Below are 26,697 nucleotides of genomic sequence, written 5' to 3' on the forward strand. Positions count from 1 at the left end.
AGTCTGGGGGACAGATACATTGTTTTTACTTGGAATATGCAATTACTTGACTACTAAATAAAGTTTGGAAGCCTCAGCATAAGTTTTGCTTCTCCAGGAAAAAATTTTGTTCATTAAAAAAAAGAGAATCAGTAGTGATAAAAATACTAAAGTTACTTCTCTAGAACTATCTATTTATCATGTCATCTTTTCAAGACAGTTGAAGAACAAATATGAAAGCTTATACACTTTTTCTCTTTATGATTAGAAAGTTATCAAAAGAATTATTAAAAAAGAAATGCAATATAATTCTGTCACTTGTAAATTCATAAAATTAAGCCACACTTTGCCTCCCTCCCTAGTATTACTGATCTAAAAATAATAGTTCTAGATGTGTTCATTTTTCTACAGGGGATCTCATCTTAAAATTGCTGTTTAACACAAGAGATTGATTCATAACCACAGGGTCTTAGTGAGTGGCTTCCTTAAAGATGATACCATTTTGGATTTATTCACAGGAAGTAATCCTCTTGAGTAGCTCAGATGATTTTTTTGTTTGTTTGTTTGTTTGTTTTCTTTAAGAAATTCTTCCAGAATTCTTGTGAGATAGAAGTAGGGAAAATATTATCACTTTGCTGATAGGGACATCGAGGCTTAGAGATTTATTCAAGGTCAAGGAGAAAGTCATTGGCAAAGCCAGAAACTTGAATATGAGCATCCTCACTGGTATTTTAGCTCTGCTAAAATAACTTCCTGTACTCTTTGGATCTGCATTAATGTAAGAGTTTTGCATTTTGGAACACAAGCAAAAATTTAAAAATCTAGAATGTTTACAAAAGACTATATATTCTAAAATGCATTCACAATGATTTATTTTTATCATTGCCTTTCAATATGAAGAAGTCATAGGACTTAATTCTATTACTCCATTCATATAAGTTGCTTAGACTTCAATATAGGTCTTATATATTATATATAGGTCTACATATATATTTTTGGCATAGGAATATCTTGGTGGGTCCATACATCTGTGTCCTCAATGCATATGGTACCATAGTAAATTATATCCCAAGTTATTTTTGGCTCTAACAATATTTAGTCAATTTCCCTTCTCAGCAAACTTAAAAATTCAAGCAAACCAAATTTATGCAAATCCATGTTTGTGATTCGGCTGTGGTCAGCCTCAGGAAGCAGAATCCTGTATAACTGCCATGTAGGATGTGATTTAAACTTGAGGTTTTAGAACAGCAGTGAAACGTGTGCGGTGGTGTCTCCAGTGACATTTAAAGGTGCAGCAGGGGTATGAAAAGACTGCAACGTGCAAATTTCCATAAATATGCATATTTCATGGTAAATCAGTATATGTCTAATCATAGCAACGTACATGATTTTCTTGTAATCCCTTCCTTTCCTTTTTAATTTGATAACTTGCATCCTGAAAGGAGGGAAAGATTTGGATGATCACACACAAGCCAGGGAAAGCTGTGGGGAAAAAAATGCCTAAGGATCACTTTGATTCAATATAAGACAACTATTAAAATGATGTTTATAAAAACTAAATAATGACGTGGAAGAAAGGAGACTGGCATAATGTTACATTGAGAGGCAGATACAAAATTGAATGCATACCAACTGCAACTATGCAAAAAAATTTAAATTATGCTTATGACTATGCAAAAATGGGAGAGGATGTAAAATGAAGAGTCCTTGGGAGCCATGGGTGGTACTTTTTATCTTGTTCAAAGTTTCTGAGGGGGGTTTTGCATACTCATAAGCATAGTAACCAGTGAGATGGGACCTCCCAGGGTGACTGTCAGCCCTCTAGCCCAACAGGTAAGGCTTTGGGAGGAAGGCTAGGCGCTGCTTTTGGTTGGATGCAAGCATCACCAGGACCTTGGAGGGGCAGAGTTGTGGCCAGTAAAAGTCTGAAGGGGTGGCAGAATACCAATTCTCAGACCACTTTTCCAGATGGACAGGTAGGGAGTCTGGAGCTCTGCCAACAACCCTGGATAAACTAGCTCTCCCGAACAGTTCAGTAGGGACTTCAGGCTGAGAAGAAAGGTCAGCCCCTGTGGGGCAGACGGGCACCCAGCAGAGCGACATTTCCAGAGCACAGCAATGTACTCTTGAACAGAAAGCTACTCAACAAATGCTGAAGCAATAGGCTTTCTTGTTTCGTTCCAGGCAGGCATGAAATTTTTCAAATGAGCACAGAGGTAATTCTAGGCACAAAGGAAGAATTTAACTTATCATGAGAAACACCTCAGATAGGATGACTCGAACACATGTAACAATCTCAGTGCAGTACCTGCCTTTTGCTGGTTACCTTGCAAGGCTGTCTGATCACCTCGTCCTACTATTCTGTACAGTGCAGGGTCCCAACCACCTCAGAGGTGGGCATTTATCCAAGGACTGGGCAACCGCCCTTTTTCATAGGTTTGCTTTTGGGTATGTGCGTTTATGGTATGTGTCTACGCATTCTCTGTATCTTTCTTTCTCTCTCTCTCTCTTCCTCTTTTACACACACACACACACACACACACACACACACACACACACACGCGCAGGAATACTGTCTTTTGAAGGGAGAACATTTCTTTTTCAGTTTACCCATCTTAATTGATATGTGCTTTTCTTTATCCCTGTACATCTTTCCCTTCCAAATAGAAGGGCTTTCTCAGATTTTACCCTGTTACATTCCTAGCTCAGTAAAGATAGTAACAGATCTCCTTGATAAGTCAGGGAAGCATGAGGAAAGGATAACTTCCTAACTGTGAACTCCTTGGACCCAGGGCGGTCATGTATAGCTGCACAGCCTGAGCATACAGCACATCTCCTTGGGGGAGTGCAATGTAGCAGCGGGTAAAAACTCCTTCTGCCTCAGCGTGCACTGTGAAATGGGGATGATGGTACCTACATCAAGGATTTGTTGGGAGGATTAAATGAATTAACATATATAAAGTGTTTAGAATAGGGTGTAGCACATAGTAAATGCTATATAAATGTGTGTTATTATTGCCCTATTCCAAAGGACGTTGGGAACAAGGCAGAAACAAACAAACAAAAGTAAAGTCTATTCCTAAAAAGAGGAAGGAGAGAATGGGAAAACAGAAAAATCTGAGAATCTGTTGTTTTTAGGGTAAGATTGCTCATTCATTTAGTGAAAAATAAATTGCTTCTTTTTCTCCAGTGAAGACATACAAATGGCCAATAGGCACATGAAAAAATGCTCAATATTGATAATTATCAGAGAAATGCAAATAAAAACTACAATGAAGTATCACCTCACACCAGTCAGAATGGCAATCATTCACAAGTCCACAAATGATAAATGCTGAAGAGGGTGTGGAGAAAAGGGGATCTGCCCATACTGTTAATGGGAATGCAGTTTGGTGCAGCCATTATGGAAAATAGTATAGATTTTCCTTTAAAAACTAAAAATAGAGTTATCCTATGATCCAGTAATCCCATTCCTAGGCCTGTATCTGGAGGGAACTCTAATTCGAAAAGATACATGCACCCAATGTTCACAGCAGCACTATTTACAATAGCCAACACAGTATATAAACCTAAATGTCCATCGACAAATGACTGGATAAAGAAGTTGTGGTGTGTGTATGTATGTACACATATGTGTACACACACATACATACAAAGGAATACTACTCAGCCATAAAAAGATAAGATAAAGCCATTTGCAACAACGTGGATAGAACTAGAGATCATCGTACTAGGTGAAGCCAGAAAGAGAAAGAAAAATACCATGTGAGATCACTTATATATGGAATAATAATAATAAAAAAAGACACAATTGAACTTACCTACAAAACAGTAACAAACTCACAGACATAGAAAACAAACTTACAGTTACCAGGGTGGGAAGGGGGTGGGAAGGGATAAACTGGGAGTTCGAGCTTGGCAGATACTAACTACCATACGTAAAATAGACAAACAACAAGTTCCTACTGTGTGGCACAGGGAACTATATTTAATGTCTTGTAGTAACCTATAGTGAAAAAGAATATAAAATGGAGTAGACGTATGTTCATGTATGACTGAAACATGCTGTACACCAGAAATTGACACAGCATTGTAAACTGACTACTTCAGTAATAAAAACAAAAACTAAAACAAATTGCTTCAGTTTTTTAAAATGCAAAGTTTCCAAGGTTTTATATCTTCAGCTTAAAAGTTTAAGAATAACGAAGCCTGTTTGTCAGCTTTAATTTGTTTTATTCTGTACTAAACAATTTGATTAAAAAAATCCATCAACTGATGCACCATCATTCTTTTTTTCTTAGAAATTACTCCCATAGTTCACAAAAATTAATGTGTCAATTTGGGGGACACATTTAAAGTTTAAAGATAGAAGCTGAGAGTGTAGGGAAGTGATAATTAGACAACCTTCGACTGGAAGAAAACTACTTCCACGCTTAGTGTTTTTCTACAACAGAATTCATTAATTATTCACAAATTATACAAATGAGATAATTTTGTTAGCAAAAAGTGATGAATGAATGTTTTTTTCTATTGAGAACATCCAACACAAAGCCGAGATGGTACATTCTCTCACCATTTCTTTAGTAAGTCACTTATTCATATGTTTCAAGAATGAGATCATTTGGTCAAAAAATACTATGATGAAGAATAAATAACAATTGTATTGAATGATCATTTGTGTGTGCATGTGTTTTTCCTAGATCACAAGACAGGAAGGAAGTGGTACTCACTCTGAAATGACCGAATCTTAGCGTTGTCTTGAAGAAAGGGAAGGAAGCAATGGAGCATTAAAAAAAAAACAGGTTTGCAAGAACTACGTTTCTGTGAAACCTGATATATGCAGTGTCAGAATAAGAGACACATTCCAGAGGCGGGGATCAGAGAGTGGGGCTGAGCAGGAAGGAAAAGACACGTACTGCAAAGTCTGGATGGCAGAGAAATAAAAGCACAACCACAAAAATGACAAGGTCAGGGCAATGGCAGAGCTCAGGCATCTAGGTCCAAAGTCAGGAGAGAAAGAAGGGGAGTTTACTCTCTAAATCCTCTCTGCTGTTAAAGTATTAAAATAAGAAAAAAACATTTTTGTATGGTCTGTCTGTTCCTCAGTCATTTTTATTTATCAGATTTTGAATTTGTAACATAAATCAATTCAGTATAAATATTGCTACCCACAACTGCTTTTCAAAGCCCTTATGACACTGGATGCTGATCGAATCAGTAATCAGGAGGGTTACATGCAGGGTTCATTACACAAAGCTCTGGCAGCTCAATTCAGAATGGATGGATTTGGAAGCGAGAAGCTGAACAGTGGGCCAGGTTCACAATCCCCACGGCCAATTGAAAGGGAGATGAGCAGCTGATCCCAGTGGAGAAGACCTGAGGGGTGAGCTGCGTAAAAACCGTCAGCTTCAACATAGAGCAAACACCTTGCAAATCTCAAGGAGGACCTTCGAATCCCACTTTTAAAATCCTTCATATCTGTACCCTGATAAATACTGGAGAGCTGTCACAAAGTTTGTGAGAACCTCTTTATGAAGTAGGAAGCATCTCATATAGACATCCTTTCATAAAAGTCTATCAGACAAATTAATAGAGTTAGCTGCACACTTGAAATACACATTCGTCTCGAGTGATTTTTCTGGCTTGATTGGTATGCTTAGCTTATCAGCATGAGGGAGTTTAGAAGAAAGGATAAGAAGCAGTGAATTTAGGAAGGCAGTTCTAGGGATAGATGAATGAAGCCAAGACTAGCGGCTACAGACCTGATTTCTAAGATTCCCTGTGTTAAAAAATAACCTAGTGACGCAGTCAAGCTATTTCCCTACTCTAAGACTCAACTTCTTTTGGTTGAACTAGAGCCAATATATTTAGAGTTCTTAGTAGCAGCACCCTTTCTTCAAACAAAACTCGTCTGCACCCCTAGGGGCTGACTTGTGCTCGAAGGGGTGGCATCACATACATCGACCCTTCCTCCGTTCAACTGGGAACGGGTTCCATGGAGTACAATTAAAAACCACCAGGTTAGATTATCTTCTGAGTTCCTTCCAGCCCTATTGTCTACGGTTCTCAGCTTGACCAAATGAATCTACTTAAAACAACAATACCACCAAAACACAAAACAAATCCCAAAACAACCAAACCAGTAAAAGCACAACAAACCTTCCACAGTGCAAGGTTGAATGGTTTCTTCTCAAGTTGTTTGTGCTCCAAATGGCTAAGTTTAAGCATCACTGTCCTTGGCTGTTATTTTCATATATCACATCATCTTTACTCTCAGCATGTCAGCTCTTGTCATTTCAATTTTGCATGTATTTTTCTCAGTGACTAAACATGCTGCCAGCACGTTTTCCCATTAGATTAAAAAAATGGGCCATTTGAAAATTACTTAACATCTACATATTTTTCCAACTTGAAGTCCAGTTTTTTTTTATGCTGCATATAATGAACATAGGCTGTACATTAATATTGTAAAATAAAGATATATAATGGCATTCAAGATATTTGTTAAACTTGAAGTGGTAACTCACGGTATTTCTCTTGGTGATCACAGTTTTTAACTGAGCCCTGTGGTTTGCATTATTGTTTGGGAAACTGGAGAAGATGGACTGGTGGAGAAAAGCTGGGTGCTGGCTACTCCACCAGGCTGGTACCTTGTTTACTCTCTGAGATGCTGAGTTGGTGAGAACAGAAGATAGTAAAAAACCCTGAACAGGTGGAAATATCAGCAGTATCTTCTGCTTCCAAATATTTGACCTACTCATTTTATCAGATAGGGATTTTTTATATTTTAGGGTAACCGGTTCCCTTTTGAGGTACTGAAAGCCATCTGACAACTATACCTAACGTCCATTATTTTAACCAGATGGACAACTAGGTTAGGTTAGTTTTCAAGGGAGAGGGTATAAAGTGGGAGAGAAACAGCAGGAGAGCAGAGGCCCACCCAGGTCCATGTCACCATCCTCCTATCCTTTGATCTTAGAGTCTCATGACTATAACGGGTCACGAACTGGAACCCCACGGCTGTATACAGACCTAGACTGTTCTGTCTGACTACACGTTGCTATAAAACTTTTAAATTTATTATAAATATTCAAAAAGCAGCAGATCAATTGCTTCTCTTGAAAAATCAGTATATGTGGTGATTCTGAGCCCATTTTCAACAAGAGAGCAATTATTTGAAGTTGGCAGGTGCTGTCCGCTCTAGAGGGGCCAGTGGGTGACATTAGCCACTGTCCTCCTCACTCCCTATTTTTCTCACACACAGTCTATTCCCTTCATTTCTGTACTTGGTTGATCCAAGGAGGTATTTGTATCTATGACTTTAGAATAGACTTTATTTTTTAGAATTATTATAATTCAGTCTTGAAGAAGTCCAAGGGAATTCTATACCTAATAAATCTAAGGGTTTTACCACCAACCCCAGCACCTATTATGCATCCACCATGAACTCTGCTAAGCATTTATATATAGCAACTTATTTAATCCTAACAACTACCTTATGAAGTAGATAGTATTTTTTCATTTTATAGCAGAGCAGCCTGAGGCTCAGAGAGGCTGGTTGACTTTCCCAAGGTAATACAGCTGCTGTCTGGCTGTAGCCTGTTTTCATTCAGATTCTGACTGTGAAGGCCCTGCTCCTGAACCTTGTGTAACAACTTTGCTAAATTCCCAGTGGCAACACGTGCAGCGGCAGAGAAGCCGGCAGGCTCTCAAAGGCATCAGACTAGAGTACCCGGCCGTGTCCTACAGAAGGTGCGCAGATTGCTTACTGGTGAAACAGTGGGAAGAAGCCAAGTGAAAATGTCGTGATGTAGCAACCAACTCGACGTGCAGGAAGCGTGAGCTGCTGGTGGAAAGAGCATGAGACCAAATAGTGGTGGCCCTGGAGTCTGGACTTGGCTCTGACTGAAGCAGGCTGAGCTGGACACGAGGCTCTCAGAGAGGTATCCCCATTTGAACCTCACAACAGACGTCTGAGCCAGATGATATTATTCCATTTTACAGATGAAGAAACAGAAATGCAGAGAACTTAAACTGCTCACTCCAAGGTCTTCTGCATAGTAAGTGGCAAAGCCGAGACTAGAAACTAGGATAACAGCCTCTTCATTTCTGGTCTCTCTCGCCTGCCTGTGTCACTCTACAACGAGTGACCCTTTACACTTTCTGGCCTTTTACCTTCAGATCTTTCTGACATGGCAGAAGACTCCAAAATTAAGATACTAGGTCGGCCCTTTTTGTTTTTCCTAGAATCAGAGGTGATGCCTAGGGGAATCAGTACACTAAACTGAAATGCATGAAGTAAAATAAAATAAAATAAACTCATCATTGTGAGTTTACAAGGGAAAAAATAAAGATACTTTGCATTACTGTGATTTTCACGCCCCTCCCCCTTTCCAATTACCGGTTACTGAGAACTATTTTCATACTACCTAACATAAATAGATAAATAGATAATACCTTGGAATAAAACATGAGTGAAAGTGCCTTTATCTCAGTAATTTTTTAATTTAACCTGGTGCAAAACTTTCCCTTTGCCTTGTACAATGTATATTGATCATAAATCTCTTTGCTGCCAAAATGGCATTGATTGGACTACAGCAGTGAATCTTTCTTTACTCCGATCCTGATTTCAGAGAGACAGCAAATTTGGAAAGATTCAGCCTCTCTCATCACAGATAAATATGGTTTATTTTCATTGAACCATTTCTCATCCATCAATCTTTCCTGAGGAAGATGCCAATAAGCCTATGTCTGGTGTGAGCATAACGGGGGCAACCACAGTTGCATAATATGCCTGGTCCTGCTTCAGAATCTCTGGGCTGCTCCCTTGTCTCTGTTCTGCAACTCTAGAGGGGGCTTCAGTTCTTAATGACCAATATGGAGTTCCAAGAAGGTACCCAGTGAGAGTGTTATACGTGACACCAAGAGACAGGGTCTCATTCTCTGTAGGTCTCCTCAGAGGTAAATGGGATCTGAATTATATTTAAATTAAGTTACCACATTGATATGGAAAAAAAAAAAAAAAGCACTGCCCAGATGGTGCTGAGGACAACAAGGCAATGACACACATCACTCCCATCCCTTTTACTATTTATGAGTCCGAGAATCAGGCCAGCTGCTTAGATGGTGGTATGACCACACTAACTGTTAGTACCAGAAGGAAGCTCAGCATTCTTTCCCGTTAATCTGTTTTTCTCATTCTTCCATTTTTCCTTCATGTTGGCCTTTATTTTCGTCTTTAGGATTCATTCCTACAATGACCAGTAGGATAAAGCTACAATCCTCCTTAAGTGCTTACGTGCTATTAGAACCACAAGAGAGTGGCCATACTGTGTCTCTTCTTTTCCTTTAGAGAAAAACCACAGAAATTCTAGTTTCCATTGCTTTCTGCTCAGGCCTCTCCTACAAATGTAAACCTCACAAAGGTTTTAAACTAGGAAAGGGATGTGTTGTCTCTCCATTGTGCTTCTCATGCCTGGCAGAGGCCCTCCCAGAGGAGGTGTGTAGGGAAAGGAAGGGTGAACAGATGGTAATAACCACCCTTCAGCTCTGATTTTGTATACACTTTCTTTGAAGGGCATTTCTCTCTTAGCGAAGCCATATGAGCCAAAGAGGGAAATAAACAGTTAAGGCGTGTTTGTGGAAAAGGTTATCCCTGTGGCGTTCGATAAATAAATACTGGTCAATTATAGTACTTCCCTAGTAGACGGTTATTTTATATAACTAGAGCATCGAAGCAAAACAGCCTCTTAATTTCCATCTATCAGTTGACAGGTAATGGGTGACATTAGAGAGCTATGTAGGATGACGGACAGTGTATTGGACTAGACGTCAGGAGGGAAGGCTGGCTTCCAGAGCTCTCTTTGTACCTAACCAGGGACTTGGGGCAACCCAATTCACCTTTCTAGGTCTCAACATTCTTGTCTGCTAAATTGGGGGTGTGGGGTGGGGTTACAGACTGAATGTCTGTCTCCTCCAAATTCGTATGTTGTTGTAGACCTACCCCCCAATGTGACTGTTGTAAGAGATAGGGCCTGTGAGGAGGTGATAATGGTTGAATGATGCCATAAGGAAGGGGCCCTAAGCAGAAGAGAAAGAGACACCAGAGCTCTCTCTCTCTCTCTGCCATATGAGGATGTGAGGATACAGTGAGAAGGTGGTCATCTACAAGCCAAGAAGAGAGCCTTCACCAGAAACCAACCATGTCAGTGTGCTGATCTTAGACTTTCTAGCCTCCAGAGCTGTGAGAAATACATATGTGTTGTTTAAGCCACCCAGTTTATGATATTTTATATGGGAGGCCAAGCTGACTAACAAGCGGTGATGACTAGCTAATTGAAAAGACAATGGTTTACAGTTTATAAAGCACTTTAACAAATTTTATCTTCTTAGAGAAACTCTAAGAGGTGGGAAAAGTAGCGTATTATTTTACAAACAAGGAAGCAGAGTATTATTTGACAAATAAGGAAATAAGGAAATACTTCACATCAAAGGCTACCACAGGATCACAGGCTACTAAATGGAATTCAGTCAGACTGCAAAGGTCTTTCAGGCACCTTTTGTTGTAAATGGCTGTGGTCTTTTGTTTTCAGCATCATTACTGTGGATGTCTATGAATTTCAGTTTTCAGATTTCAGGTAATGCCCAGGAGAAGAATGGTAGATTTATTACAAGGCATACATGTATTTTTTCTCTTTAGAACTGCAATAGCTATTTCCTCTGACCCAGCTGTTCTCACAAAGTATGGTCTGGGACCAGCAGTGGGAGCTGAGGACTCAGAAATGCAAATTCCTGGGCCCCACCTCAACCTGCAGAATCCGAAACTCTGGGGGTGAAGCCCTGCAATCTGTGTTCTGAAAAGCCCTCTAGGGGATTCTGCAGCTGCTAAAATTTGAGAACCGAGATTCTGGTCTCTCTACACTTGTTCCCGTTGTAATGGGCTGACATTTGACATTTCCCCACCTTAGTGCACTGAAGAATATGCAGCTGCAACTCTGAGTCCTACAACCAACTCAATCCACGACATACTGTTAAAATCGTTTTGAAATGCTGGAATCTACAAGCGTGTCCTCTTTACAATGATAATACGCTATAATTTTGTGTCAGCCTTGGTTACCTTCTTTAAATCTGCTTGGAATTTGAAAATATTTTAGAAACAAAGTTATTTTGGTCCAGCATATCATAAACTTTGAATTAGGCTGACTCTATTCTAACTAAAAACAGTAATTTAAAGTAGAATGAATTCATTATTTATTCAAAGTGGCTAATGTTTTCAGTCACTTACTCAAGGTTCTTGACCATCTACTCCCTGACTCCCATTCCCGATATCTCAGTAACTAGAGAGGAAATTCATTTGTAAATGAAATCTATTCCTAAACAAGATGCATCCCCTTCCAATCAAGAAAGAAAGTTTTAATAAGTAATAAAAATAATCCAAAGAATATACTTAAAATTTCTTTTCATATCTACTCTAGAAAGTCAAATATAGAACTAATTCTATATATTTTATTATAATTATATATAAAATAATTGTATATGTGTATATTGTATATGTTATATAATATACATATAATGAAATATATGTATATACTTATATCAAATGGGTTTTAGAGGCACAAAGATTTTTATTCATTGTTTCCTTTGATTGTTTTCCCATGCTTGAAGTTTAAAAGCTCTAGGGGTTTCTGGAGGAAAATATGGACCTAAATGTCAATGTGACACGTTTATATTTAAATGACTACAGAAGTGTGTGGATGAGTGTGATTACATATTAAATGGCATCTCCTATTACTTTAGGACATCAACACTGATCTAAGAATTCTCTAGAATGTTTTTGTGTGTATCTCAAAGAAATCTTGTCAATAACATTTCACAAAAAGAGAAACACAACATTGCCTCCTAAGAATAAAACCTGACACATTTCCAAAATTACTTTTCCTCATGTAGAAATAACACAGAAATCACCTTTTATTCCCTTGAATGTGGGCAGCCAGAGTGAACAAAATCCTCGTACTCTGTGCTGCTTCTGTTATTAATTTGCTTACACAGGCAAAATTGTGGGTTTTCTGTGGAAGTACAAGACTTGCAAATCACATGACCGATAAAATGGCATATAGCTTGCACAGCATGTGTAGAGCCACAACTTCTGAATGGCAAGTTTAACGAGATTAGTAGACTTCTGCCCATTACAGCACCCCAACTATCTTATTTACCTTCTTTAGATTTTCTTTTGGCACCATTTACTGAAAAAGCTTTTTGCAATTATATGAAGATTGCTAACAGACTTCTACCATGTTTCTGAAAAGACACAGGAAGACTAAACTGAACATAAAGATTCCTCCCAAAATACATATATATAACATCTATGAGATGAAGCAATATCAGACAAATATATTTTACACACATCTACACACAGACAGACACACTTTTAATGTTGATCTCGTAAACTTAGGAAGAATTTGTTGTAGTATTATAAAGGCTAATTAGAATGTTTTCCCAAATATTTTACTTTGAGGTGTCAACACTGTCATTGTTTCAACCTAGGATTTGCTCATTACATCAACACCAAATAAACCTTCCCCCAAAAGAAGGACTATTCTTACTGCCAACAGCAAACACCAAAGCCAGCTCATATTCATAATTACTCATCTTTTGAAACATGTTTTGACATGAATGACTCAGCAAAGCTGGGTCAATGCCAGCTGGTGCCAACTGGTCCAATGGCACTGGAGGAAACATGATAACTATAGTAAGAAAAGCCTTATTTTCTGAAGAGGCAGGAAAGTGGGTTCTCTCTTTAAAAAGAGTCCTTATTAAACTTAGTTAATAAAATATGTTCAGGCACAACAACATAAATTTTGTGTAAAGTGCCACATTAAAAAAAGAACAATGACTCCCTTTTCTGACTTCCTTTTCTGACTCCCCAAATTTACTTGAAACAAAAAGAAGCTTTAGGGAAAAAAAGAAAAAGCAACCAAGCAAGCAAGTAAGCAAAAAAGCAAGCAAACAAGCAAAGCAAAGCAAAGCAAAGCAAAGCAAAGCAGCTTTCAGGGTAGAATGATAACTAAAGAAGCACAAAAAAGAGTAAGAATGTAACTGCTACATGAATAAGGAAGAAATAAAAAAAAACTTCATTTTAATAGAGAAATGTAGAGGTCTGTGTGTTCTCATAATATATTCAATTGTATTTTACTAGTTCGTTTGCCAGGGACGTCCAGTCCTTTAATCAGAATGCCAGTCTACAGGGCAGGATCTATAGGAGATGAAGAGCACACACCCCAAGTAATTATTCTGGCACAGTTAAAATGATAGCTAATAGCCCAGCAGAGCACTCAGGCTCCAGTCCCACTTATCTTATTAACTGAATTGACAATTTGGCACTAAGTAGAGATATAGGGCCAAATCCAATCCTCACACCCCTTCATATACTCAGTAGCAGGAGTGTAAAGACAAGGCAAGAGAAACATGAAGGTATTTTGAGTGAACACTGTAGAATGGACGTATTCGCCACCTCTTGGGGAGATGCTTTATTCAGTCGGTTTTTCCCAGGAGACCACTTCAGTTACCTCAGTTATTCCAGGCCTAACAAACAAGTCTGTAAGTCAATTGTTTCTGGTTCCTATCTTCTGATGGTCATTCTTTTTTTTTTTTTTTTCAGAAATAGACACAATGGCTCCTTTAATGCAATCACCATGATGCAAAACAAACTGCCTGAATAGGAAATTGTCCAAATTCAACTTGGCTTTCTGTAACTTGCTGACTGCTTTCTTTCTAACCTCTTCATCTGCTCAGATGCCTACGAATTATTTCCCTATCTCTACTGAAGCTTACATCACCCTGAGAATCAGTGCCATTTACACATTAAATAGATGTGCAGCTATCTTGTCTCCCCTGATAATTAACAAAGACATTAAGGGCTAATGCCAATTCAGTGGCATGAACTGGATACCTTCCATTACCTGGTATGTCATTGTTTATGGTCTATTAAGCAGTTTTCATTTCACCTTATGGGCCCATATGAAATCCAACCTAGATGTTTCTCAAATGACAGGCAATATTAAGGGATAGTAAATATTTATTTATTTATTTATTTTTTAAGAATCATCTCTAAATTTACTGCAGACAATCTGAGAAATTAAATTAGGCAACATCTATGTTTTAAACTTCTCAGTTTTTAAAAGTCTTTTGTTCCCCACCCCCTAAATTATATTCATTGTTTTATAGTAATGGTGGTAGCATTTCTCATTTTCAAAATAATACACTTTCTAGTTCTTGTTTAAATCTTTTTTTCCAGCCAAATTATTACTGATATATTGATTCATTTTTCAAGTGGGGCTTTAGATTTCCAAAAGTTCTCTTATCTTGCTCTGCTTTATTTTTCATCATTCGTACACACAGAACATACATAGTGACATTATGCAGGAGTCAGTGGATCAGAGGCATCATCTGGGGAGCCTTAGTGGCTCTCAAGATCTACCTTGTTATGCCGGCCTCTGTCAGACAGGCTAACCCAGCCTCCAGGGCAGGGCTGAACACTTTAAGTGCTTCGGTTGTCAAAAATCTACAGTGCAACAGCAGAAAATATACGGAAGCATTCACTTACCTGCTTCTGATCAACAATTATTTCCAGGTCTTCATCACTGCTTAGTTTTCCATATCCTTTTTCTTTACTTTTCTTGTGAAAGAATAATTTTAAATGATCATTTAGTTTCTTTCCATTAATAACATTAATTCCTACTTAACACTTTTTAAAGACAAAAGTATTTACTTAGCCTTGTTCACTGGGCATAATGCATCATGCTTTATGTCAATCTCTCACGGACAACATCAAATATCTTTATTAAACTGCTGGCCTTTGCTTGGCCTTTTGCATCCAAATTATACCTTTAATGCGTTTCTGAATCTTGTTATGCTTCTTTTTTCAATTCTATATTTTCAGAAAAGATTCTTTAATGACTTGAGATAAATAAGCAATTTCTTAGAGTCCCAGCACATTTTTCTTAAAGATCGAAACCACATTTAGTAATTATACTATGTTTAAGACTTAAGCTATTGTTTTATTTTAATCCTTTATATATTTTTAAGAATAAGCAAGTATAACACAATTCAGATAATAAATCCTTAGACTTTCTACATTTGCTTATAAATCCAATGAAAACTAACTTTGGAAAAAACAATCCAGAAATAATTTTAAAAAGATAAATAATTTTCAAAATTAGGTAGTTTGAAAAGTTGGAAGAGTACAGACCATTTTGAAAAATGCACTTTATTGGCATTTTCTCCCCATCTACCCTCCCCATAGGAAAAGTTATAAAGTTAGGAAAGGACACAGATCATGACAACCATTTTACTGTTGTGTTACAGGAGAAAGATAGTATGTCTGAGCCTTTTTTTCCTTTTTCCCAGTGCACTGGTTAAAGGAAATATCAGAAACGACAGTTGCTTCTTCATAATTTCAGAAATCATAGTACCTCTGTAGAGGACCAGTAAGAAAAAGAAAAGAAAATTCACTACGTAGTTAGCTGTAGTCCAAGGTTATTATTTTTTAAAAAACATTCCTTGCTTTATGTATTAACTACATCAACTAGAATTAAAGGACTTAAAAATACTTCTTAAGTTTGCATCTACTGTGCCATACTAGGGTCCTCATCTCATCGGGAGAAGAATTACATCCTTTAACAAATAAGACATAAATCTTCTTTACACTGTGGGACACAATTCTTGTCTGTTTTTTCCCCTATAACATTTCAAAACCAGATTTCCACATTTCCTCCCCAATAAACACACTTCTTATTTTTGTGGGGTTTTTTTTCTGTAATAAAGAGATTTTCTGAATCTTCAAGTATTAGGATTCATAAATAAAATCTGAATTCTCATTCATATATTAATGAGTTTAGCCACTTAGAACAGAACAGATGGCCACAGTACTTCTCTCTATTATTATTCTCGTCCTCATTTGAGGTTCCATTTCAGGACTGATGGAAAACAAAAAGTACAAGGTTGGTTTTAATCAAGCTGACTTCCTTCCTATCATTTTGCTTTTGTATCCTTTTAGTCCACTGGTTGCCATAAAATATTGTCCAGAGACCCTCTAATGCAAAACATTTAGACATGCCTTTCCGAATATTGATCTGTATACGTACCAAGTAGCTCATTTGCATGACCCGATTTCTGGACAAAAGGACATTAAGTAGAGATGGAATGTGGGTCCTTCCATCCATTTCACTGTCAGACATCCCAGAATTCTTTGTACCAGCAGCAGTGGCTACATTGCCAGAACTCAGTGACTAGAGAACCACAGATCTTGCCCAGCAACCATATATATAATGTACCAAAATAATCAAAGCATCCCTGAATCACTGTCTTGACTTCGTAATCATTAGGAAATTTTTGGCTAGCACAAAAAGTCATTGAAACTAAAATTTCTCTTTTTCTAACTAATTTTTATCCAAGCATTTCTATGTTCCCTGATGGCGGTCCTAGTTTAATGCTCAACCCCCCCCATTATTAATTATATACATTTTTATATTTCATCTCACACATATGGACTACTCAGCTTCTCTGTCATAAGGGCTTTCAGTTTTTCTTTTTAAGGACCCACCCCAGACTTTCTTGTGATTAGCAAATCACCACTAATAGATATAAGAATGTTAGCATTCACAGAACATAATTCAAAATTGCCATTTCTGCCAGTACCAGATTCCACCTTTCCAATTTAATCTCAATTCCTTATCTGGTTTAGTAGTAAATCTTCCCAGGAAGAGGCTAGGTCAGGGAAGGAGATTATATCCCCAACTACTGTAAGGAGAAGTTGGCATTTTCCAAGAGTGGGAGGAGGCATTTAGAGCTCTGGGTTTGTACTTAAGCCCTTAGTCTCCAAACAGCAGACAATTGTACACAGAGTCAGAAGCAGTTTTCCTCTTGAGTTAAGCAATATTTTCTAGTTCACCCCATAACCCCAGGAGGATTAAACCTTTTCTAAGCCATAATGGTTATTCGCTCACTTACTGCTTATTTCTACTGCGAGCATAATCCTCTTTCAAGCACTCAGCTTCCCACTTTGACTGCTTGGACCGGCCAGCCTGGGCAGGGATCTTCAGCTCTCCTCCCTCCTCCCAGCCGGGAATCCCTGTCTTCTATCTATGCACTTTTGTCAGGCACAAAAAGCAACTCCATAGCGTCTGCGTGGTCTTTCCCATTAGTCAAAGGACAGAACTAGAAGGAGAAAGAAAGCCAACCTCTCCACTGTCCCAGCGTGAGGAGGCAGGGCTTCTGTGGGAGGAGAAGCCAGATGCTATTCACTTCCTGTGCTCCTCCCACCCCGCTGGCTAACACTGGAGCTGAGGACCTCAACTGAGGCAGTAAGGTTAGGCCCCAGTCGACCTGAGCCTGGGCATGCTGCCTGCTGGGCACTGCTCCTACATGCAGCTGAGGAGGGAGCATCAGTGCAGAGGAAATAAAACGGTGAGGACTGCGGGGCGGGAGAAGTGGGTACAGAGAGAAAGGAAATAGTCATCATTTGCTGAGAATGCCTCCCTCCCTGGAAGAAGCTTTCAGCTCAGTATAAGTGTCCCATCTCTTAAAGTCCAAACACAGTGTCTCCCATCTTCCCCATGCCATTATGAATCCTTTCTGAATAACTGGAATGAGAACTATCTGGTTTTTGGTTAGTGTTGACAACTTTTTAAACACCATGGAATCAAATCTGTTGTGTTCTTAGAAACATTTAGCCTAACTGGTAACCCTCCCTCTCTATAGATGGTCCATCATCTCTCCTCAACCTTGTCTACCTCCACAAAAGTAGAACAGAAAGGTAGGTTTATTCACTTGAATTAAATGAATCATAAAAGTTGGAAACTGTACAGGAATATAATACATGGCCGCAGATATTGGACGTATTCTATAAGAAAATCTTGCAAGTAAGTAACAACAAAACATCAACAAAATCTGACGGGATAGATACCTGAAAAATGAAGCACCCAATGTCCATTTTGGAATAAGAGTTTATTAAAAAGTAAGAGTTTAGTTGAAAGATAAGTTGTGTATGGACTGAATTAAAAGGATTCTTCATTCTCATTAGGAATGGCATATACAAAGGAAGTTTCGAAAGGGAAAAGAATATGTGATATAGTTAATTGTACAAATTAGCCTCAATTACATTTTTTGCCTAACTACAGATGTCAAAATAAATGTAAAGGTTAAAGAAATAGAAATAGAAATATTTTCAAAATTTGTTTTGCTATTATTTATTCAATACTGCAAGAAGAATTAAATAGTAGACTTGAATTTATTAAAGTAAATGTTAATGAAGACCGTATAATATAGATAGAAGAAACAAAGATCTTCCCAGTCTCTTCTTTGTGGTTGTCAGAACTCACTTCCTATCTTCTTGTCTCTCCTATCTTCAATCCATTCTCCACCACCTTCCTTCCCCACAGCCTGCAAAGTGCTGTTTTCCCTGTCCTAAAAGGTGCCTTTCTCACTCTGCCTTCCCCTAAAGATATTCATTCAGTCTCTCTTACCTCTTTACCATCGAGAGTGTGGTCCATGCCCACTAGTCACAGTCCTTTCCTTTCTCGCCACTTCTAAACCAATCACAATCAGTTTGCAATTCACTGTAACTGCATTCCCGAGAGTCACCAATGGACTCCTAATGATCAAATTCTCTAGTAGCCCTTCTTTAGAGCTAATTGTATGAATTAGTCCCACGTGCACTTTATGCTTGACTATAGATGTCAAAATAAATGCAAATATTACTTCTTTCGGTGGTCAAGTCTGTATCAAGTATTTTCAGAAATGTCTTTGCTGGTATTTACACTGTTATAACTGTTAATGGTGTTACCATCAGTTGAACAGAGTATCGATGAGAAGAGGGGAGGACTGGGAAAGGAGACGCTGTGCTGAGAAGATACTTGCTGAGTTTGTGGTGTCTGTGGAAAGTTCATCCCAGTGGAAAGATCCAGCTGGCCACTTGGGTCTGTATCTTACAAGAGAGATAAGGGCAGGAAATGTGGATTGATGGGGATAATTCAACTTGTAGGAGCAGTAGAGCTCATTAAAGAACATGTAGAGACAGAAGAGATGAGGACTAAGGCTGGAGTCCTGCAGAATTGTTACATGTAAAGAGTGGGCCAAAGAAAAGAACCCCATGAAAGAGGCAGACTAGGAATGGTCATAGGTGTAGGAGGAGAGGCAGAATGCAGCCGAAGGAAAATATGTTGTAGACAGGGTCAGATGCCGGGAAAATTAAATAAGGAGGCGAACTGCACACTTGCATTGTACTTGGCATTTTGGAAGTCACCAAGGACTTTGGGAATAGAGAACTAGTGAAGATGGAAGCAAGATTAGGGTAAATCATGGATAAATGGCAGTAAAGGTGAGAGAGGACTTATTTTCCCTTACAGAGGCCTGAAAGAAAAAGACAGAGGGAAAAATCTGTGAAGATGGTAGATTTCATGTTAAGTGTTCTTACCACAGCTTACAAAGAAAAAGGGAAGGGGGAAAAGGGAGCAGAAGTATTTGTGAAATGACAAAAAATACAGGGCAAGAATACTGGGAAAGTTATAGCTTCCCCCTCTTCCCCTGTGTAAAGTTATTGAGTATCCTTATTTACAGTTCGAGAAGGAACAATAAAGAAAGTGAAAATGTAGACACCAGAGGGTGACGGGGAATCATTCATAAAGCAAGAAAGTAAGAGCAAAGTGCTTTCGGAGAAAAACTGTATGGTTCTCTTTTAAAATGTACAATTGTGTGATACATATTTCTAGAAGAAAAATCTGGAAGGACAGACACCAAATATTAAAACCCCTTTTCCTAGGGGATGGAATTATGCATGATCTGTGTGTTCTTTTTAGACTTAGGAGTTTCTTGAAAGAAGAATAAATTTCTTTTATAATTATATTTTTTAAAAAAGAAAACAAAGTGTGATGGCTTGAGAGATCTATAAAGTTGCCATCGAGAAGGCTCATTTAAAGTCCACTTCACAGAAAAATGACTTGGTCAGGGCTTTACTCTTCCTTTATTATATTTCCGGAGGAATGAAAGCTTGTTTTTTTTTTTAAATGTTAGGCATTCATGCTACAGTTATTGCTTCTGTCCCTTGTGGCAAGTGTGGTCAGATGGTGAAGTGGACGTTTTGTTTATTGCATTTAATATGCCCATTTCCTCTTGACTCTCCCTTATAATATTACGCTTTCACTTCTTTGACATCATTTTGGCTCCATGTCCCCCCCCCCCTTTCTTTTTTTAAGATCCACAGTGTCAACACATCTACCAACACAACTGCTGTGGAAGCCAAAGAAACAATGAAAAGAGAAAACAGAAAATGAGGGAGAAGGGGTTTCTCCCCAAAGACTTGGAATAAGAGCTTGAGAGTTTCCCTGTTTAGGACATAAGCCTGGAGAGACCTTTTAAACAGAAAGTAATCACCTTACTAAGTAAAAGGACAATTTTGAGATCTCTTATTTTTCTTATATGTGGAGGAAATCAACTTTCTGAAGGGATAATGTCATCCGTATGGAGAATCATTTGCAGAGGGGCTTATGTTTGGCATTTTTCAAGAATTATTTTTTTTCTTTAAATAGTTCTTGAAAGACATTCACCGTTGTGTTCTCTCCTCATCAACTGTGAAAATATGGCAAAACAAAATAGCCACAGGGTGCAATTTTTTAGTTTTGGGCCAGGCTCAGGCACACATAACTTAGGGTAATCAATCTCAGTTCTAAAGGTCTACTGCTGGCTGAAAAAAGAAATGCAAGCACAACAAATATGTTGATGCATTTTAAACTATGATTTAAGTCATATGCATGTGCCCAGATATTTAGTAACTTTCTGATTTTTAGGCTAAATCTAATTGGGAAAATAGATATCCAGTGACTTGTTAAATAATAAAACGGCAGTGACACACAATATAATTTTTGCTATATAGCCTTGCAGTTCTTCCTTAATGCTACCTTTCCTATCTTTAGAGTGGCTTTTGGTCTGTAAGAGAATAACCTGAAGAGTTCCCAAGCATCTTAAAAATATTTTCTATTTTCCAAATTTTCCAAAGATAAGAATTCTCCAATATAAATATCCATTAAGATTACTCAATCTTACATCATTGTGCAATGACTATTTCGCAAGTACACAAATTCACTAATAGGTATGCACCTTCTTATATATCTTTTCCAATATTTTATCATAAAAAATCAAACATATAGCTAAGTTAAAGGAATTTTACGGTGAGCACCTATATACTTACTACCTAGATTCTACCACTAACATTTTAATATACTTGTTTTTTTCCTATCTGTCCATCATCTATCTGCTGAGATGTATTTTTAAAGTATAGTACATATAGTAGACACCATCACATTTTTACACATTCTTTCCTCCAAGGTTTATTTAATTGAATTTCACTTTAAAACTCAGAAAAGCAAAACCATTGGTTTAGTAAGTTCCCAAAATAAGAGCACCAAAAGTTTAGGATTTGTTACCTTCCAGCAACAGTAGTACCCTCCCGTTACTTTCATTTGAAAAGCAGATCCGTGAACTATATTTCTAGCATTATGTGCTAGTGATAGGCCCTCTCACTAGGATTAGGGGAAGGATTTCTGATCAGAGGGCTGAGGTTTTTACAGTTCTCAGTCAAAAGCAAGTGATCAAACAACTTGATTTTTTGAAACAAATCCAGGGTGTGATGGGTAGTGCCAGCTGACATTAATTATCACGTCCACAATTTCATATCCTTTTATCATCAGTGTTTCCTGCAAGTAACTTCACTTTACTCTAGGCTGTATAGTAAGTATTTCCCTCTGGTACCTCCAGCAAAAGTAGCAAGATTCAGGCTGGGCTGGATGGCTAACGGCTTCTCAGAGGGGTGACATGCTCTAAGGAACAGTACAGTACTTGAGTGGTTTCTTAAGTAGGCAGAAAACAATAACTAAACTTGAAATGTCAGTTATGTCAGATTCAGCAATGTTCCACATTACTTTGAGGACAATAAGTAAACTCTTCTTACTCCCCAAACCAAACAAAACCACATTCAAAGAAAAAACAAACAAAAAATGAGGTCCTTTTTAACAGGAAAGTTCTGAGTCCAGTTCTTTCATCTGAAAGGTTCTCATCTCTACAAAAATTATTTTTTCATTTCTTCTAGACTTGGCTCTTAAAGCTGTAAATGCAGTGGTGAAGCATGAAATGACTGATATATAAAAATTGTTTTCTGCTGTCTGAAGCACAATAATGATTGAAAAATGGTATATATTTTAACTACTAGATTTCTTGGCATTATGTGGTCTTGGTGCTGTTTCCAAGGCAAGGTGAAACTAAAAGCTCTCATTCGGCAGTTTTACCTGTCATCACCCAAACAGCAAGTTTCGAGTGATTGTTGGTGTAAGACCAGTAACATGACTGAGAGAACTGACATGATTTTGGCTCCTCAAATGGTAAATGAACACTACTATCTCATCAAAAGTCCCCCTTCCTGAAAAAAAAATGACTAAAAGGGTAAACTATGTATTTGTATCTTTGTAGCTTGAGGAAAATAAGAAATAATCTACTTAAAATGAAAACTATTACTTGATGTTCTGCTTCTGATCCCTATCGATATGGTTTCTTATTTTTTTACAGGTATTGGCCCTTGTAGATGGGGCTAGGACCGTGCTGGTCCGATCTCCAACCTCAGACACACGTACTTAACCACTGGTCTCTCCAGTGGCTCCTTTTCCCTCTCACGGGCAGCGGGTGCACCTGGATTGCACACCTGCCACTGACTTCCTTCACAACAACTGCTCTGGACAAGATGAGTTTATGTCCTTATGGAAGAAAACAGCAACCTTTTTACTTCAATGAAAATGAAAAGAAAAAAAACAAACTAGCTGCTTCTATAAGCATTTTGCTTCCCAAGTACATCATGCGTCTGTTCTCATACCTTCTCTAAAACCACACACTGCTTTGATGCTTTGACAGTGCTTAAGAAAAATTTGTCTATGAAATTTTGTTGCTGACAAGAGTCAACCTAAAGTTGGCGCTTCCACCATAAAATCTATGCAGGAAGTTGAAGCTGTTTACCATTAAGCTGCATCTATGTGACTCGCTGGTTTACAACCAGCTTTTTTTTTTTTTATTATGGATGAAATAACTTGAGAACTTTGTTTCTCATATGGATCCGCACAGAGCCACGACAGCTTAGAAGTCTTTTCTCTTCCTGAGAGTGATATTCCCTGGAGGTACAGCCCATTACTCCTCTCACCTCTGGGCTCTCCCCTCTGGCCTTGATAACCTCAGGAATCCTAAGTTAACATCACAGTTCTTGTCATTTTCCCATCAGTTTCCTGATGACTTCTTCCATTCATCCCTTTTCGGCAATGGCTTACAAATGCACTGAAGACAACCTTACAGGTAAGACATGGAAATCACTAAAAGGTGGGCAGGTCTGGGATTCCTATCCAACTTCTTCACGGATAAGGGTTTCTGGGCAATGACTTGTTGAGGGAGCTCTTCTAAGCCATGGGATGTACAGGAACAAGAAAGACCTGGGTCACTGACAGCTTGTTTATCCACTGGATGTGTGACAATCAGTTAAATCACATACACAACTTTTTGACAAACATCAACTAACACCTTGCTTGATATAGAAAGTATTACTGCTAATGAGGGGGAAAATCAAGTGGCATATAACGAATGGCTGCACTCTAAAGTTCTAAAGCAATATCTAAACTTTTCTTGTTGTTTTTGTTATTTGACAAAAACAAAGGGAGTCTGTTTTACAAAATACAATGTGAAATTGTTCAGTACTGTAGAACTTCTAAAAGGATTTATTGTGATTTTTAGACATCAACAACAGGAATTCTTTATGCAAACCTAAAAACTGCCTCAGGAATATAAAATATTGAAAATGGATGTATTTACTCATTGCTTCCATTGCATTTCACTTATTTTTAACTTGTCAGAGGATAAAACTTTATAATGGGGGAAAGCTGGAATGAGGTGAGGTAAAGTGAGGTAGATCCAACCACAATATTTATCTTCTTGCTCAAAGTTGGTTTGGAGATGCTTGCTATCTAATGAGACACTATTTTGTTATTAATATTTAAAAATAATTACACGTTACATGCAAACTGTGAAAGGATATTCAGCAACATGCAAACAAACCTCAGAGCTACAGAATGACTTCTTTCTACAAGACCACAGCATCCCAGTGAGTACAGCTGACTATGGATGATCTTCTTCCATTAGTTCCAATCTTTGCATTTTTCCTTTTTTTCCTCTTTAGGAACCAAACCCCAAATCTTAGATGCTTGCTTTACAGAGGCCATCACAAGATTTTAAAGACACAGTGAGAAAGACTTCTCAAACAATATAGAGCAGAGAAATTTCAGCAACGAAGAGCACGAAGCTCATATCCACTTGAGAGCACTGAAAGGGTTTCTTTGAAGACTCTTCTTGCAATCTCTGATTAACACCCCCAGTGAATACTATATGGATGACATAGCACTGAGAGACAGGATGACTGCAGCTCAATTACTTTAAATACATCTTTGGAAGTAGTTATAGATGTTAACAAAGAATCTTTTAAAAACTCCTGCACTCTTGTAAAATTGTCCTGGGTAGGCGAGTGTGGGGGTTTATGAAGCAAGGCTTCAGTAAGGAACAGCTAAATCGCCATGGATAGTACCATGCCCCAAATGGAAAAAGCTTTTTAAAATTATAAAAGCCAGAAGCTTCTCCTTATAAGAAACACTTAAACTTTTTTTCAAGTACAGAAGTGTGCCTGTCACATTGTTGATGCTTAGTAAACATTTAATGGAATCCTTTTGCTTTATAGCAAAAAGGAAAAGATTAATTACTGCCATTACTCCTCACCCCTCTTATTCTCTCTTGTTGATGTCATCCTCCACCCATGTTTATACACAGATGCATATATGTATATGTGTATAAATATGTATGTTCATATGTATACGTATGTATTTTTACAACATAAATGTGGTCGTAGTATAAACACTACGCTACTTTTTACTCAATAATGTATTATGAATATCTCTTCACGTTAACACACATTGATATCTATCTGACAAGTTCAAGTCCACCTCAAAAAAAACACCTTTTTTTGTTAAGAAAAGTTTAAGAAATTCTGAAAACCATCAGAATGAAAAATGCACTTAACCCTTAAGAGACAATGCCAGCTCCTAAGTATTGTCAGCAGAACCCTAGTGGTTTCTGAGATTCTTTCAGGTGGTCTGTGAAGTTAAAACTATTTTCATGATAGTACTAAAACATTATTTACTTTTTTTTGCTGTGCTGACAATTTGCACTGATGGTGCAAAGGCAACAGTGGATAAAATTATTAGCACCTTGGTAGGAATCAAGGTAGTGGCACCAAACTGTACTTGTTGGGGACTGAACTGGCTAATTTAAATAAACATAGTAGCATTTTTACTTGGAAAAAATGACCTACAGACAAACTTATGGCTACTTAAATCTGGGCATCTTGCATTTTTCCCCAAAATAAATGAAGAGAGCTTTCAAGGAGAACAATCAACATTTGATTCCAAAATTCAAGCTTTCAATGAAAGTTTGAATTTTGCAAACTTGTATCTTGATAACTTCCCAATAGTCAAAGATGTTCCTCATGAGATTAGTGATATTAGTGAAGTATTTTTTGGTACTGTATAATGAAATATGGCAACATTTGGAAGATATGAGTAACTCAGTGAACTAATATTTCCCAAATGACAGATACATGGCATGTTATCAAACTGTGCATGGGTTAAAGATCTACTCAAAGTGTAGGGGAGAACAATGGATTTTAATATAAAAAGTACACAGTTTATTGATATCACTTCAAGTGCCACATTGCTACTAAACCTTAAGAAATAACATGTCAAGTTTTGATGTAGTACTAAAGATTATCCATGATTATTTGAAATGGCTATTAAAATACTCCTTCCTTTTCCAACTGTATATTTGTATGGAGACAAATTTTTCTTTTTATATTTTAACCAAAAAAAAGGCAACAGATTAAATGCAGAAGCAGATACGAGAATTCATTCTTCTTCTAGTAAGCTCTCATATGAACGAAATTTGTAAAAATGTAAAACAGTGCCATGCCTCTCCCCCAAATTTCTAATTTTTGAAAGTAGAGATTTTTAAGAAATAGTTATCGGTGTTAGCAATGAGTGTTTCGTTGCTATTTTCAATGAATTTAGTAAATACATAGTTAAAAAATTTCATAGTCTTCTTTTTTAAATACAGTAAATGCCAATAGACATAACCTATATAAACAAAAGCTCTTTGGTGTCTTTAATATCTTTTTAGAGTGCAGAGGGGCACTGAGACAGCAGTTTGAAAACGACTGCTATAATAGAAAGAATGTAAACTTATTCTTGTTCTGAGATTGTAGAACAATTTGCCCTTAGAAGATGAGTTTTCATTTTCCCTCTCTTTAATAATGATAAACAAAGTCAATTTAGCCCTTTTAGATTTTGGTGGAAAATTCCATAATAGACCATGTTAAAAATGATCCAATTAAATCTTGTGATGAATTGCATTGCGTGATACTTAGTATATATCTGAATTACATTTAATGATTATAGCTTTAGAGTTTGCAAATACTTCTACATGTGTTATATCCTTCACTTTTTCTAGGCAATTTCATAGGTAGGTATTATTCTCCTTACTTATGTTAACAGCTGAGGAAATGGATTCTAAGAGAGAAAAAGTGCTTTGTCCATCTAG

At 37.6% G+C, this 26,697-nt stretch overlaps 1 protein-coding gene across 21 annotated transcripts in view; it reads right to left on the reverse strand.

Moving 5' to 3' along the window:
* PEX5L (peroxisomal biogenesis factor 5 like) overlaps nucleotides 1-26,697 on the reverse strand; it is a 622,944-nt gene that overhangs the window by 139,087 nt on the left and 457,160 nt on the right. For 17 of the 21 annotated variants that reach the window (XM_072961590.1, XM_072961582.1, XM_072961619.1 and 14 more), the window contains one exon: nucleotides 14,582-14,653. The exons of 1 other annotated variant lie outside the window; for it this stretch is intronic. Coding sequence is in view for 3 of the 20 variants with exons in the window: in XM_006210627.4 (XP_006210689.1) it covers nucleotides 14,582-14,653; nucleotides 16,122-16,214 (165 nt within the window). In the remaining 17 variants the exon portion in view is untranslated. Of the gene's footprint in view, nucleotides 1-14,581; nucleotides 14,654-16,121; nucleotides 16,230-26,697 lie in introns of those variants that run through there. 3 more of the 21 variants (XM_006210627.4, XM_006210624.4, XM_015244704.3) reach the window with 1 other exon arrangement.

The sequence above is a fragment of the Vicugna pacos genome, chromosome 1 (genome assembly GCF_048564905.1).
Source record: "Vicugna pacos chromosome 1, VicPac4, whole genome shotgun sequence".
NCBI lineage: Eukaryota > Metazoa > Chordata > Mammalia > Artiodactyla > Camelidae > Vicugna > Vicugna pacos.